Source organism: Emiliania huxleyi, assembly GCF_000372725.1.
Source record: "Emiliania huxleyi CCMP1516 chromosome Unknown EMIHUscaffold_165, whole genome shotgun sequence".
In the NCBI taxonomy this organism is placed as follows: Eukaryota; Haptophyta; order Isochrysidales; family Noelaerhabdaceae; genus Emiliania; species Emiliania huxleyi.
Window position 1 is genome coordinate 264,789 of NW_005200931.1, and position 11,623 is coordinate 276,411.

An 11,623-nucleotide genomic window follows, 5' to 3' on the forward strand; every position below is an offset into this window, starting at 1 on the left:
CGTCTGGGATGATTCGTCGCACCATGCCGTCAAACCCGCCCGCCTGCATGATCATCTGCTCAAAGAGGCCCGGCATGGCGGCAGCCTGTGGCACGAGGGAACCCGAGGGGCCCCGGCGGTGAAAAGGGCTCGGTTTGCCGGGTCGGAGGCGGGGATCAGCTGCCGGGGACGGCAGACCCCAAGGCGGCAGCGGTGAGGGCGGCGGCGGCAAGGGCGGCGGCGCCAAGGGGGGCAGGGGGGCGGCAAAAACCGAGGAGGGTGGCGGCCGCAAGGGATGGATCCCCAACGAGGGATGGAATGGAATGGGGGCCGGAGGGGCTGGACTCATTGGGCTTGAAGGGGGGCTTGGAGGGGGTGGGGGGGGCACCTGAGCGGCCAAGTTCTGGGGCGCAGCGCCCGGCACCTGTGTGTCCAGCGGTTTCGTGGTGACGAGCAGCGGAAAGCAAATAGGCGTGGGCCGATGGGCGCGCGCGCAGCGACTCCCTCCGTGTCGAGTCGGACGGCGCGCGCCACCGGCGGGCAAGGGGAGGCGTCTCGGGAGCGTCTCGGGAGCGTCTCGGGAGCGTCTCGGGAGCGTCTCGGGAGCGTCTCGGACCGACACGCCGTCGAAGAAGTGGACGGACCAGTCGCGGCCGTTGGTGACGCGCCAATTGCCCTCCGCGACGTGGCCATCGGCCATCACCTGCGAGCCGAGGCGCGTCGCGTCGGTGCGGACGCGTGTCGGGCCATCTCTCTGTAAGCCATCTGCAGAATGGGGTGGGCGGAGGGAAGACGGAGCTGCAGCGCCGCACCTGCAGCCCGGGCGCGAAGGCCTTGAGCGCCATGTTGATGCCCTTGAGCGTCTGGTGCGTCCGCCACCTGCCACCGCGGGCGCCGGCGCGCGCGGTGAGGCGCCGACCGCTTGCGGAAGCGGAGGAGGCCAACTGGCCGCGGCTGCTGCAGCGCACCCTCCGGACGATAGCGCAACCTCGCCATCAGCGCGCACGGTGACGACGTTGGTCTGGTGCAGCCGGACGACGGTGTCGCCCTCGACGGTGTACACCTGCGTGTGCTGCCCACCGCGCGCGCGCACGTCGCCGCCGCGCATCATCGGCGAGCCGCCGTTTGCATTCACGCCGTCGCCGGCGACGCCTTCGCCGCCCGCGCCGTTGTCGCCCACACTGAGCGCCTGCATGCCCGCGTCGAGCGAATCCGCGCCGCCCAGCGCCTCGGGCGCGCCCTCCGCGTGGCCGTTGAGCTCCTGCGGAGCCGACTCCTCCGGCGCTGCCGCCTGCGGGGGGACAGGGCAGTGATCGCTGTACCCCGTCCCCTCCATCACCGCCGCCCCTCTTTGCTGCAGAGCGGAGCGGACGAGGCCGATCCGCAGCGGTGCGCGCGGAGCGGCTGCGGGCGGGACGGGCGCGCGGCCGGCACCTGCGCCTCCGCCATGCCGTTTGCCGGCAGTGCCTCTGCCAGGTGTCTGCCGCGGCAGTTGGTATCGCGCGTCAGCAAGGGGCGGCGCGAGATACGGCGAGAGCGAGCGTGGCCGGTGGAGGCGCGTGCCGGGCAGGGGGAAGCGGGGCGGGGGGGGGGGGGGGGTGACGGATGTCTCGATCGACGGGCCTGGTGGCCAGCGCGCCTGGTGCGAAGCTGCAGCCGCTGCGTCACAGAGGCGGCACCCGCGAACTGGTCAGCGTTTCTTTTCCAGCGGTTGCTGCTGCAGTTACCTCCGGTCCACACAAATACTCTCCCGTGCTAGGACAACAAGGCCCCACGGTACACGGCGTCTCCACACTAGGCGAGTCACACATGTGTCATGATTGGGATCAAAGCGCTGACTGAGAGTCATGAATGAATGTGTATGTGTATGTTGTCTCTCGATCGACGGGCCTGGTGGCCAGCGCGCCTGGTGCGAAGCTGCAGCCGCTGCGTCACAGAGGCGGCACCCGCGAACTGGTCAGCGTTTCTTTTCCAGCGGTTGCTGCTGCTGTTACCTCCGGTCCACACAAATACTCTCCCGTGCTAGGACAACAAGGCCCCACGGTACACGGCGTCTCCACACTAGGCGAGTCACACATGTGTCATGATTGGGATCAAAGCGCTGACTGAGAGTCATGAATGAATGTGTATGTGTATGTTGTCTCTCGATCGACGGGCCTGGTGGCCAGCGGTGCGAAGCTGCAGCCGCTGCGTCACAGAGGCGGCACCCGCGAACTGGTCAGCGTTTCTTTTCCAGGATGGTGGGCGGCGACCGCCGCATACCGTCCTACGGCGGGGACTATCGCTACGCCAGGGAGGACAAGGGCGTCGACGTGCAGCTGCTGCTGTTCGAATCGTTCGGCGGGTCCGGGAAGGGGGTCCGCGAGATCCTCTGGAAGGCGGCGAACGTACTACAGAACAAGCTGACGCAGGCCCAGTACCTCGATGAGGTGACTTGGACCACTAAGAATTGGGTAGGGCTGCAGAAGCAGCGTATCTCAGTCGTTCTTCACACGGCAATCGTAGAGCAGATTGTGAATGAGCTTGCCTGCGGCGAGGGCGGTCGGGTGCACGGAGCTAAGTGCCTCGCCGCCCTCGCGGGAGTCGCTTGGCGGCTCCCGTTGTGTACCTGTGTAGCTGTGTTAGTGCCAGTGCGCGCCATCCCCGTGCCCAGTGAGCAGTGTCGTGCGAGGGAGTTTCGTTGTAAAATTCTTATCGTCTCTTTGAGGAACTAGACAGGACACAAGAGTGTGCTGTAGACAAGGAAAAGAAACGAGAGACAGGGCGGGGGGTGCGCGCGATGGAAACTCTGGGGGGGGCAGGCCATAAAAAGCGGTCCCGCGTGCCAAGTGTTGTTGGATTGTTTCGTATCCCCAGGGGCAAATGCACGGGCACACCGCGATATTGAAGTACTTGCTGTAGTGCTGCGCGTTCTCCTGCAGAAACAGCAGCGCGCCCTGCACACCGCTGGTCTCGTACCCGTGAACCCCTCCGGTGAGGAGCATGCACGGCTTGCGCTCGTCCCAATTTTTTGTCTTCACGCAGAAGAGCGGGTACCGGCTCGGATTTTGTGACAGCTCGCCGTATTTCACCACGTCAAACGTCTGCTTGAGTGGCTCGAGCTTGTCTACAACCTCCTTCATGTACGAGCGCTTGGCAGCACCGACGTGCTTGAGCCAGGCTGCGCGCTCGCTGGCTCCCCACGGCACGCCCGGGGTGCCAATCTCGTAGAAGTGCCGCTTGTAGAAGTGCCGCTTGCGTCCGTAGAGAAACAGCACCACCGCGGTGCCCGCACCCACCGCGATGGCGACGCCGACACGAGACATACGTGCGTGGTGCCACAAAGCAGCAAGAGCGATTTAGCGCGGAGGGACGTGCGCACTCCTGAAACAAACTGAGCGAAGTGACCAAGCCGTTCATATTCTGGTATCACACTAGTGTCGTGTCCGTGTCCATATTCGAGAACAGGGGGCGTTCCGCAGCTAAGGGGGAAAACCCGGCAGCGCAGAACTAACCAACCCTCGGAGACCCCGCCCGTCCGTGTTGGCCCCCCTGCCTGCGACCGCGCACCCACCCCCCAGCCAGGGTCAGTCAGGGCTCTGTAGCCCGCAGCCCGATGCCAATCGTCCGGCCCGCTGGGTGCGCTTCTTAGCTCCCCGGCCCTAGCGCCTAGGCGTGCGGTTGCTGACCGCACTCCAAGTGCTCCAACCTCCAAGATCCGTTCTCTGCAGAAAGGCTTGAGGTCGTGAGACAGACGTGGAGCCCCCCCCCCCCCCCCCCCGCCCCCCCCTGTGGAAAATTTGCCCTTCCCTCGCCTTCCTATTGTAGAGACCGACCTACCATCCATTGTGCATTGATTGTGATTGATTGTGCTCTCTCCGCTTCTCTCTCTCTCTCTCTCTCTCTCTCTCTCTCTCTCTCTCTCTCTCTCTCTCTCTCTCTCTCTCTCTCTCTCTCTCTCTCTCTCTCTCTCTAGGCTTTATATACTTTTCCTCTCGCACCCCGTCTCTTTTCCTTTCCTTTTTTCTCTACAGCACCCTCTCTTTTCCTCTCTATTTTCCCGGGGAAACCATCAAATTTTCCGGGCTCTGAGCCGAGTCTGAGGCTGGTTTGGGCCCAAAATCAGCCAAATCGGCAAAATACCGGGTATTTTTGCGGGTATACCTGGAAAAACCCGGGTATACCTGGAAAAGGCCCGGGATGTTGCCGGTTTCCTCGATTTTGCCTAGCTATCATATAGCGGCAGCACGAGCAGACTCGAGGCCAGGCATGGGCCATGCCCCATGCGGGACGTTTTCGTGCCGCCGATATATGCGGTGTGTTTGATGCATTTGCGATGCCCTCTGAATTTGTTTGTCCCTCGCGCCCCGCACTCGGGCCAGGAGGGGCTGTTCCCGGGCATTCACACTATATTCCTGAGATAATTTAGCGATTATATCCATAAGGGATTTCATCCCTTTATGGATTGGAGATTCGTGTCTTTGGTTCCGGTTTTGGGTAAAACGTATACAGCGAACGCGATGCGGCCTCTGTCTAGCTTCCTGCTTCTATGCGCGAGCTACGGCGTGACCGCTATCGTTCACATTCGAACAAAGAAGAGGCGACGGGAGGAACCGGCGGAGGATGCAGTGACGTGACACCCCCCCCTCACACACACACACACACACACACACACACACACACACACACACACACACACACACACACACACACACACACACACACACACACACACACACACACACACACACACACACACACACACACACACACACACACACACACACACACACACCGCTCACCCAACGCGCACCGGGCCTTGCACTTCGTGAATGCCGTGGGGCTCCTGTCGTTAAAGACGTGGAGACGCGAGGGTCGCCCCCCCTTGCCCCACCAGACCACCTCGTGTGTGTGGAGAAGTCTACCTTACCTTACCTTACCCGTATAAAAATCAATGGCCAAATTTGTAATACGTCAGTATTAGTAGGACCGGGGTTTTTGTAGATGCCACACACACACCTCACACGTGACACACACCCCGCGACACCGCCCGCGCCTGTAAGACTAAGAGGCGGCCAGCCTGGCGCCCTCACTGAGTAAACATCTTCTTGGCAATCTCCGCCTGCGACTCGCCGCCGCCGCCCTCAAAGTCGGGCGCCTCGGGGCTGGGCGGCGCCTCCGCCGCCTCGGGCATCTTGATGGCCGACTCTCCCGTCTCCACCTTCTCGGACTGCTGGCGGAGGCGCTTGACGAGGGTGGGGTCCTACAGAAAAAGAAATGCGCGGGTCCGACAAAGAAAGGTGGGACCGTCCCGCCGCTCGGCGAGGGGTGTGGGGTGTCCTTCTCCGCTGAGTACTCCGACGCGATCCGTGAGACCGGGTCCTTGATGGCGGACTCTCCCGTGACAACCTTGTCTGACTGCTCGGCGAGGCGCTGCTGGAGCTTCTCGTCCGATCCGCCCGCCGGCGACCCGCCGACTTGTGAGTCTCCGAGCAAGTCGAGCACGACCCCGCCCGCGTCCTTTGCATTTTGCGAAAACATCTTCGCGGAGAGCACCTTCCACACGTGCAGCTGTGAATAGTCCAGCTGTGAACAGTGCAGCTGTGAATAGGAGCACCTTCCACACACCTGCACGCCGTCGAAGCAGAGCGATGCCGCCGGCACGACCGCCACAAAGTGCGCGTCGGACAGGTCGGTCGCCTGTCCACAGCCGCAGCGCCGTGAAGAGCTGCCGCCCCCCCTTCTTTGTCACAGCCGGCGCGTCGGAACGGCGTCGCCACGCCCAGCCTCACTCGCCGCACAGGCTGCGCGGACGGGGAGACCCGGCGCCCAGAATCCTAAGAGGGGCGCGCAGGATCCTGACCCGGACGATGGTGCGCTCAAGATCGCACTGTCTGAAGGGGGTGGCGCTGGGGATCTTGTGCCTCGGCAGCGGCCATGTGCAGCGCGTAGATCGCGACCGGCTTCGGCTCCTTTTGGGCGACGTGTGTGACAGTGCCGGGGTAGGAGCGCGACGCCTGTGGAGCGAGATTCGGCGAGATTCGGCGAGATTCGGCGAGATCCGGCGAGATCCGGCGAGATCCGGCGAGATTCGCGTGGCGGTGTCCTCTCGGCTCCTCTCGGCTCCTCGGCCAATCTCGGCTCATCTCGGCCAATCTCGGCTCGTCTCAGAGCCTTGACAAAGTGCGTCCACGCCTCGTAGAACTTCGTCGAGCTCGGCCCACCCACGCCCTTCATCAGCTCGCTGCGGCCTGCACTTCGAGCAACTTGCGTCACGGAGGGAGACGCAGCGCCGTGTGTGAGGGATAGAGGCTGTGTGCAGAGGGGTGAAAGCTTCCTCTCGGCCGGAGCCCCGGGTTCCGAATCTCAGGGGTAGGTATACCGTACGGTCGCGGGGTAGGGGTACAGGGGGGGGGAGGGGAGAGATGTCGCTGCCACGCGGAATGTCCGTTTCACGCCCAAAGCGTGGTGTCGAGGGTTGGTGTCGAGGGGGAGGGGTGTCGAGGTTTGGTGTCGAGGTTTGGTGTCGAGGTTTGGTGTCTCTCAGCTCTCTAGGCGCGCTGCGGCCCTGGTTGCGCGAGAGCTTCCACGCGGGCACCTGCAGGACGGTTTTCGGTGATGCGTCCGAGAAGGCTCTTGGAGGTTTCCCGAGAAAAGGCTCAGGGGCGGACCGGCGGCTCCATGTGCGTGTGCGTAGCCCCGCGGCGTGGAGAGTGCGTTGAAGTCCCACGCCCTAGTGCGTGTGTGTGTGTGTGTGTGTGGGTGGGTGGGTGCGGCATCGAACCGCGCGTGGGGGGGCACCGCGCACCTTGTCCACCTGCCGCGTCTCGAAGATTGCGAGTGCGCCTGCGCTCCACGGCGGCGGCGACGGCGGGCGGACAGGTTACCATACGCGGCGGCGGCGGCGAGCTCACCGTTGTGTGTGTGGGTGGGTGGTGGTGGCGGCGGCGGCGGTTGCGGAGTCAAGGCGCGGCGACGACGGCGGGGGAGCGGACGCGAGAGGCGCGGCGGGGTAGCGGCGAGAGGCGCAGGGCAGTGGCGAGAGGGGAGGGCGAGGGCGGCGGTCCGTGGAGAGGCGTGCAGGGCCCGAGGGAGGGCGAGGACGGCGGGATGAGGGCGAGGGCGGCGGCTGAGACGGCAGGCGCAGCGGGCGTCGGTGTGCGAGGGCGAGCGGGCGGCGGAGAAAGCGCGCCTTCTGCTGGCGAGTCGGCGGTGAGGTGCAGCTCGAGCGTGCCCTGCGAAGCGTCGTTGTAGATAAGAGACCCGTACACGCGAGGGACGGGAAGCGGCTCCTCGGTCTCGGTCGGGGCCTCGACGCGGCTGGAGGAGCAGCCCATCGGCTGAGGGAAAGCACAGCCCGGGCAACAGCGCGCACTTTCGCCGCAGGCGCCGCTTTTGCGCCTCTCTCTCGAGGTTCTCGAGGTGGATATCCTTTGGCCGCGTTGGGTCTATCGGCCTCGCCAGAGCTGCCGGGCGTGTGTGTGTGTGTGACCGACCGCGGCGTGGCGTGCGCGGCGCTGCGCGCCGCTCTGCGAGCGCTTCTGCGCTGCTATCACCCTGCACTGTCTCTCTCTGGTGCTGCTGGTGGTGGTGATGGTGATGCTGCTGGTGCAGATGCTGCTGCTGGCGCGGCGCGGAACTGCGACTCGGCTCGACACGCGCGGCGCGAGCATCTGACACGGCGGGCGGAGTCGGGCGGTGCGCGCCTCTCTCTGGTACTGCTGCTGCTGGTGGTGATGCTGGTGCTGGTGCTGATGCTGCTGCTGGTGCGGCGCGGCTCACCGACTCGGCTCGGCGCGCGCGTCGCGGCAATCTGACGCGGCGGGCGGCGTGGCGGGCGGCAGCGATTGCGGCTCGACGGTGGAGGCGGAGGGTGGTGGCTGTGGTGGACCTTTGAGTTTATTTAATGGTCGAGTACGAGGACTGGGGGGTCAACAGGGAGGCAGGGGGCCAACCAGGCGACGGAGGACCGTGGGCCATCGCGGGGACGGGTCCGTCCGGAGGGCGAACCCGGCAGATCCGGATGGTCTTCACGCCGGTGGGAGGCACCGAGGCGTCTTGGACGCACCACTCTACCTTAAGCTCCTGAGGGGCGCGTGGTTCTAACCACGTAGTAGGACTACAGCCCACCACAGACACCCTCCCTGCTCCACACGTGTGTTCACACCCTCACCCCTCCTCTCTCCTCTCTCTCTCTCTCTCTCTCTCCTCTCTCTCTCCTTGTCTGCTGTCTGCCTGACTCAGGCGCTCATCTGCCGATGCGTGATTGTGTGTGGGCTGCTCCGAGGGGGCCCTCTGTGCGATCCGACGGGTAGGGGGGCTGTGCCCGGGCGGTGTCCGGTGTGGAGTCCCCTTCTGATCCCGCCTGGGATGTTGGGTGTGAGGTTGTGGCGGCTTCGATCCCAAGGGGGGGAGCTGATCCCACTCAATAACCAACTCTCAGGGGCAGTAGGTGGGCAAGCTTGGAGCGCGCTCATCTCGATCGTCAAGGCGTCGCTACGCGCGGTCTTCCGCGGGGGGAGCTTCGCCGACGGGTGCGGGACCGCGGCGCAGCCAGTGCCGTGGCGATGCCTCCGGCTGTTTGCGGCGGGCGGCTTGCTGCTCGCTGCATGGCGAAAAACTCGTCTCGCCACACGCCAAGGGCTTATGCTCTGGCGAGACGTGAGGCGCATGCGCCCAGGAGGGGAGGGCGCATGCGTAACGACGCTGCTAGAGATGCCTTTCGGGGCCCAGAGATAAAACTTCTGATGCCATGCGTGACCTAGTAGTGTCCCCAGCTATGGGCGTGTCCACGTTGGAGCCAGGTGTGGTGTGGGCGCGAGAATAGCTCCGCCGTTCATGGAGGCAACCGATGCGAGTCGACTGGTGTGTGTCGTCGTGGTTTCGAATCAAGAATACTCACTCACTCACTCATGCCGGGCTTGCGCAATCTCGCTGGCGACTTTGGCGAGGCTGGGGTGGCTGCTGGGCATGACGACATCGCGGCTGTGACCTCCACGCTGCGGAACATCCGACTGGGGTTCGCACAGGACGCCGCAGCGACCCGCGTTCAGCGGGCGCGATGCGCGCGTTCCTGCTGCGCAAGGGCACCATCATCATCATGCTCCTCATCACCAAGATCCAGGCTGCTGCGCGCGGCCTCAACACTCGTACTTCACTGACCAAGTTCTTCAAGGCCTGCCCGCCCAGCGGGCGCACCGCCGACCTCTTCCTCAGCCGCGTCTACAGACGTATTACACACACAAAGACTCATAGCAACTCGGAGGCGTATTACACACACAAAGACTCATAGCCACCCGGATCACTTCAGACAGCCTCCCCCTGTATCCGCCGTCTATCTGGTTAATTGTCAAAATTCCGTTCACGAAGTCCGAACAACAACGAAGTCCGTCTCGATCTGGAGGAGACGGGTCGATCCCGTGAGGACCAGATCAGGTTCACATTGTCGTAGCCGGAGGGGATGTTGACCTTTAGCTGTTGGGCCCCCCCCTCCGCTTTGGTTTTTTCCCCACAGACCACTCGGGCAACTTTTACCAAATGCCAAAGTTGCACTTGTCAACCCCGTGAGGACCAGATCAGCTTCACATTGTCGTAGCCGGAGGGGATGTTGACCTTTAGCTGTTGGGGCCACCCCTGCGCTTTGGTTTTTTCCCCACAGACCACTCGGGCAACTTTTACCAAATGCCAAAGTTGCACTTTACCACTCGGGCAAATTCGATTGCATTTTACCAATCGGGCAAACTCGATGAAACGGGCGGACGGAAACCGCGTTCGCGGCCGCTCGCCGGCGAGCTATGCATGAAGCGGCCGGCGCGCCGCCGCAGCTCACCGATGGAGCCTGCGCCGCGGCTCAATCCGCTGCCGCAGCAGCATTGCGACACACTCTCCAAGCACGGCCTCTGGCGTTGCGATTGCACTGAGAGCGAGCAGTAGGCGACAAAAGCACTGATCTGTGTGCAGTGGATCTCCATGGCGGTCGCGCCCAGCGAAAGGACAACCGCGGGCCTCGGATGCTCGCCCGGACGCGGACCCACCGTGCGAGTTGCAGACCCGGAGGTGGCCGACCGTGCCCAGGGTCAGGCATAAAAGGGGGGTGTTTTTCCGTCCGTCCAGGCGGTCACTGCACTCCAAGTGCTCTACCCCCGGGGTACCCGGTAGTGCGCGATGGAGTCAAGCCTTGTTGCCAAAAGTTGGCGAGCGTGTTGTGTATCGAGAGAGAGACCATGGCAGATGGGTTCTCAGATGCGAGAGCGGCGTCGTCCGGGGAGAGTGGTGGTGGGGGAGGGTCAACATCGAAGGGCTAGTGCCCGTGCGCGCCAGTCTCGTGCGAGGGAGTTTTGCAAAAATCTTTCTCTGGTGCACCGTCGCGCCCGCGCCTTGTCTGTCGCGACTCGCACGTGCTGTGCGTACTCGGGTTTCACTCTCACCTTCAAAAAAGAGTAGTCACCATGCCGTGGCAGTGTCGCGATGTGTTCTTGAGGTCGCCAGCAAGCAGGCGCGAGAGCGAATGAAACTATGCGGTGGTGCTTGCCCTCACCACACGCGCCTGAGGACTTGCCAGCGAGCCCTATAGCAGCGGCAAAGCGTGTTCGGTCCAATGAATCGCTTTTCGCTCGGCTGGGGCCGCAGATGGGAGCGTCGCAACGAACAAGTCGAGCATCATTCGTTGAGGAGGCGCGACGTAATGCCTACTTTCTCCCCTTCCTACTCTGGGGGGAGGCGTCCAAAGAGGAAACGACAAACCTGATCTCAGAATCACTCCGTACCATGCGGAATCGACCTGGAATCAACCCTTTCCAGTGCTCAAGTGTGCTCAAGAGGGAGTAGCGGAAAAAGAAGAGTCAAAAGTCCTACTGTTACTCTATGGGCTGTGTCTGGAGAAGGGAGGGAGTGGGGTGCAGGGTCTGCTCACCCACGTGCACTGCCTTGCGCTTTGAATGCCAAAACATCTACTTTGTCACGCACACGCGCCAAGCTGCTTCGTCACGCGCTGCTTAGTAATGCTTAGTAATGCCGTACGTACGGCTCTACAGCGTCATCGCGTCAAGTTTGCACCCAGCCCTGTAGCTGTACGTGGGGAAAGGAAATACAGTTTGTACCGTCGGGCCCCGAGGGGGAGGGGTGAAAGGAATACTCTACAAAAAGGCTGGTCCTATGGCACTAGGCATGTCGCAGGAGAGCACAACAAAGTGTGTGACAACATACACACATATATCGTGCCGGTGTCCCGGTCGTTGGTCTCACTGTCTCACTGACGCGATTCTTCAATCGCTGCGCACCCTCTAGCGTCGATACGCCGCAAGGCACGACAGTGGCCGCGCGGGACAGCGGGACCCTCTGCCCCTTCACAACCTGGACTCTCTGCGCCCGCAGTGGACACGCCCGTCAGCGGCGGCAGCGCACCCGCGCGCTCGAGCAGGCCGCGGCCCTGCCTCCGTCGACCCTCCCCTTCTCTCCGACTCGCCCTCCGAGATCGCGCGAGATACTCACGGCGCGTCCTGACGCCAGGTGGACGCGCCGCCCAAGGCCGGCGGCGCCGCGTCCTCAAAGTACTCCTATTTTGGACGTGTGGACGCGTCACCGGAGAATCCTCTGCCCGGCAGCAGCCCCGTGCCGCAGACAACGGCCGGCAAGACCTTTCCCCCGCGCCCGTCGGCTGTCGGTG

At 63.4% G+C, this 11,623-nt stretch overlaps 4 protein-coding genes across 4 annotated transcripts in view; all 4 read right to left on the reverse strand.

The window, feature by feature from the left end:
• Positions 1–1,428, reverse strand: part of EMIHUDRAFT_230649 (hypothetical protein) — a gene marked incomplete at both ends in the record, with an annotated part of 3,681 nt that extends 2,253 nt beyond the window's left edge. The window contains 6 exons of the mRNA XM_005785027.1: positions 23–85; positions 596–682; positions 792–833; positions 968–1,042; positions 1,160–1,270; positions 1,414–1,428. Coding sequence (XP_005785084.1) covers positions 23–85; positions 596–682; positions 792–833; positions 968–1,042; positions 1,160–1,270; positions 1,414–1,428 — 393 coding nt within the window. The remainder of the gene's footprint in view (positions 1–22; positions 86–595; positions 683–791; positions 834–967; positions 1,043–1,159; positions 1,271–1,413) is intronic.
• Positions 1,429–2,670: 1,242 nt separating this feature from the next.
• Positions 2,671–3,284, reverse strand: EMIHUDRAFT_230651 (hypothetical protein; the record flags this gene model as incomplete). The annotated part of the gene is made up of 2 exons (XM_005785028.1): positions 2,671–2,679; positions 2,856–3,284. 2 exons carry the CDS (start codon positions 3,282–3,284, stop codon positions 2,671–2,673), a joined length of 438 nt encoding a protein of 145 aa, XP_005785085.1.
• Positions 3,285–4,991: 1,707 nt separating this feature from the next.
• On the reverse strand, positions 4,992–7,315 carry EMIHUDRAFT_441853 (hypothetical protein). The gene is made up of 10 exons (XM_005785029.1): positions 7,151–7,315; positions 6,767–6,804; positions 6,526–6,556; positions 6,133–6,209; positions 5,883–5,975; positions 5,736–5,795; positions 5,587–5,658; positions 5,299–5,514; positions 5,039–5,221; positions 4,992–5,014 (listed from the first exon to the last, which is right to left on the reverse strand). The coding sequence occupies exons 1-9, from the start codon at positions 7,293–7,295 to the stop codon at positions 5,048–5,050; spliced, it is 906 nt and encodes a 301-aa protein (XP_005785086.1). The 5' UTR covers positions 7,296–7,315; the 3' UTR covers positions 4,992–5,014; positions 5,039–5,047.
• Positions 7,316–11,034: 3,719 nt separating this feature from the next.
• EMIHUDRAFT_467963 (hypothetical protein) overlaps positions 11,035–11,623 on the reverse strand; it is a 3,789-nt gene continuing 3,200 nt past the window's right edge. Inside the window, exons 8-9 of the mRNA XM_005785030.1 lie at positions 11,595–11,623; positions 11,035–11,513 (exon numbers count right to left, since the gene is read on the reverse strand). Of these exons, the coding sequence (XP_005785087.1) occupies positions 11,207–11,513; positions 11,595–11,623 (336 nt within the window). The 3' untranslated portion in view covers positions 11,035–11,206. The remainder of the gene's footprint in view (positions 11,514–11,594) is intronic.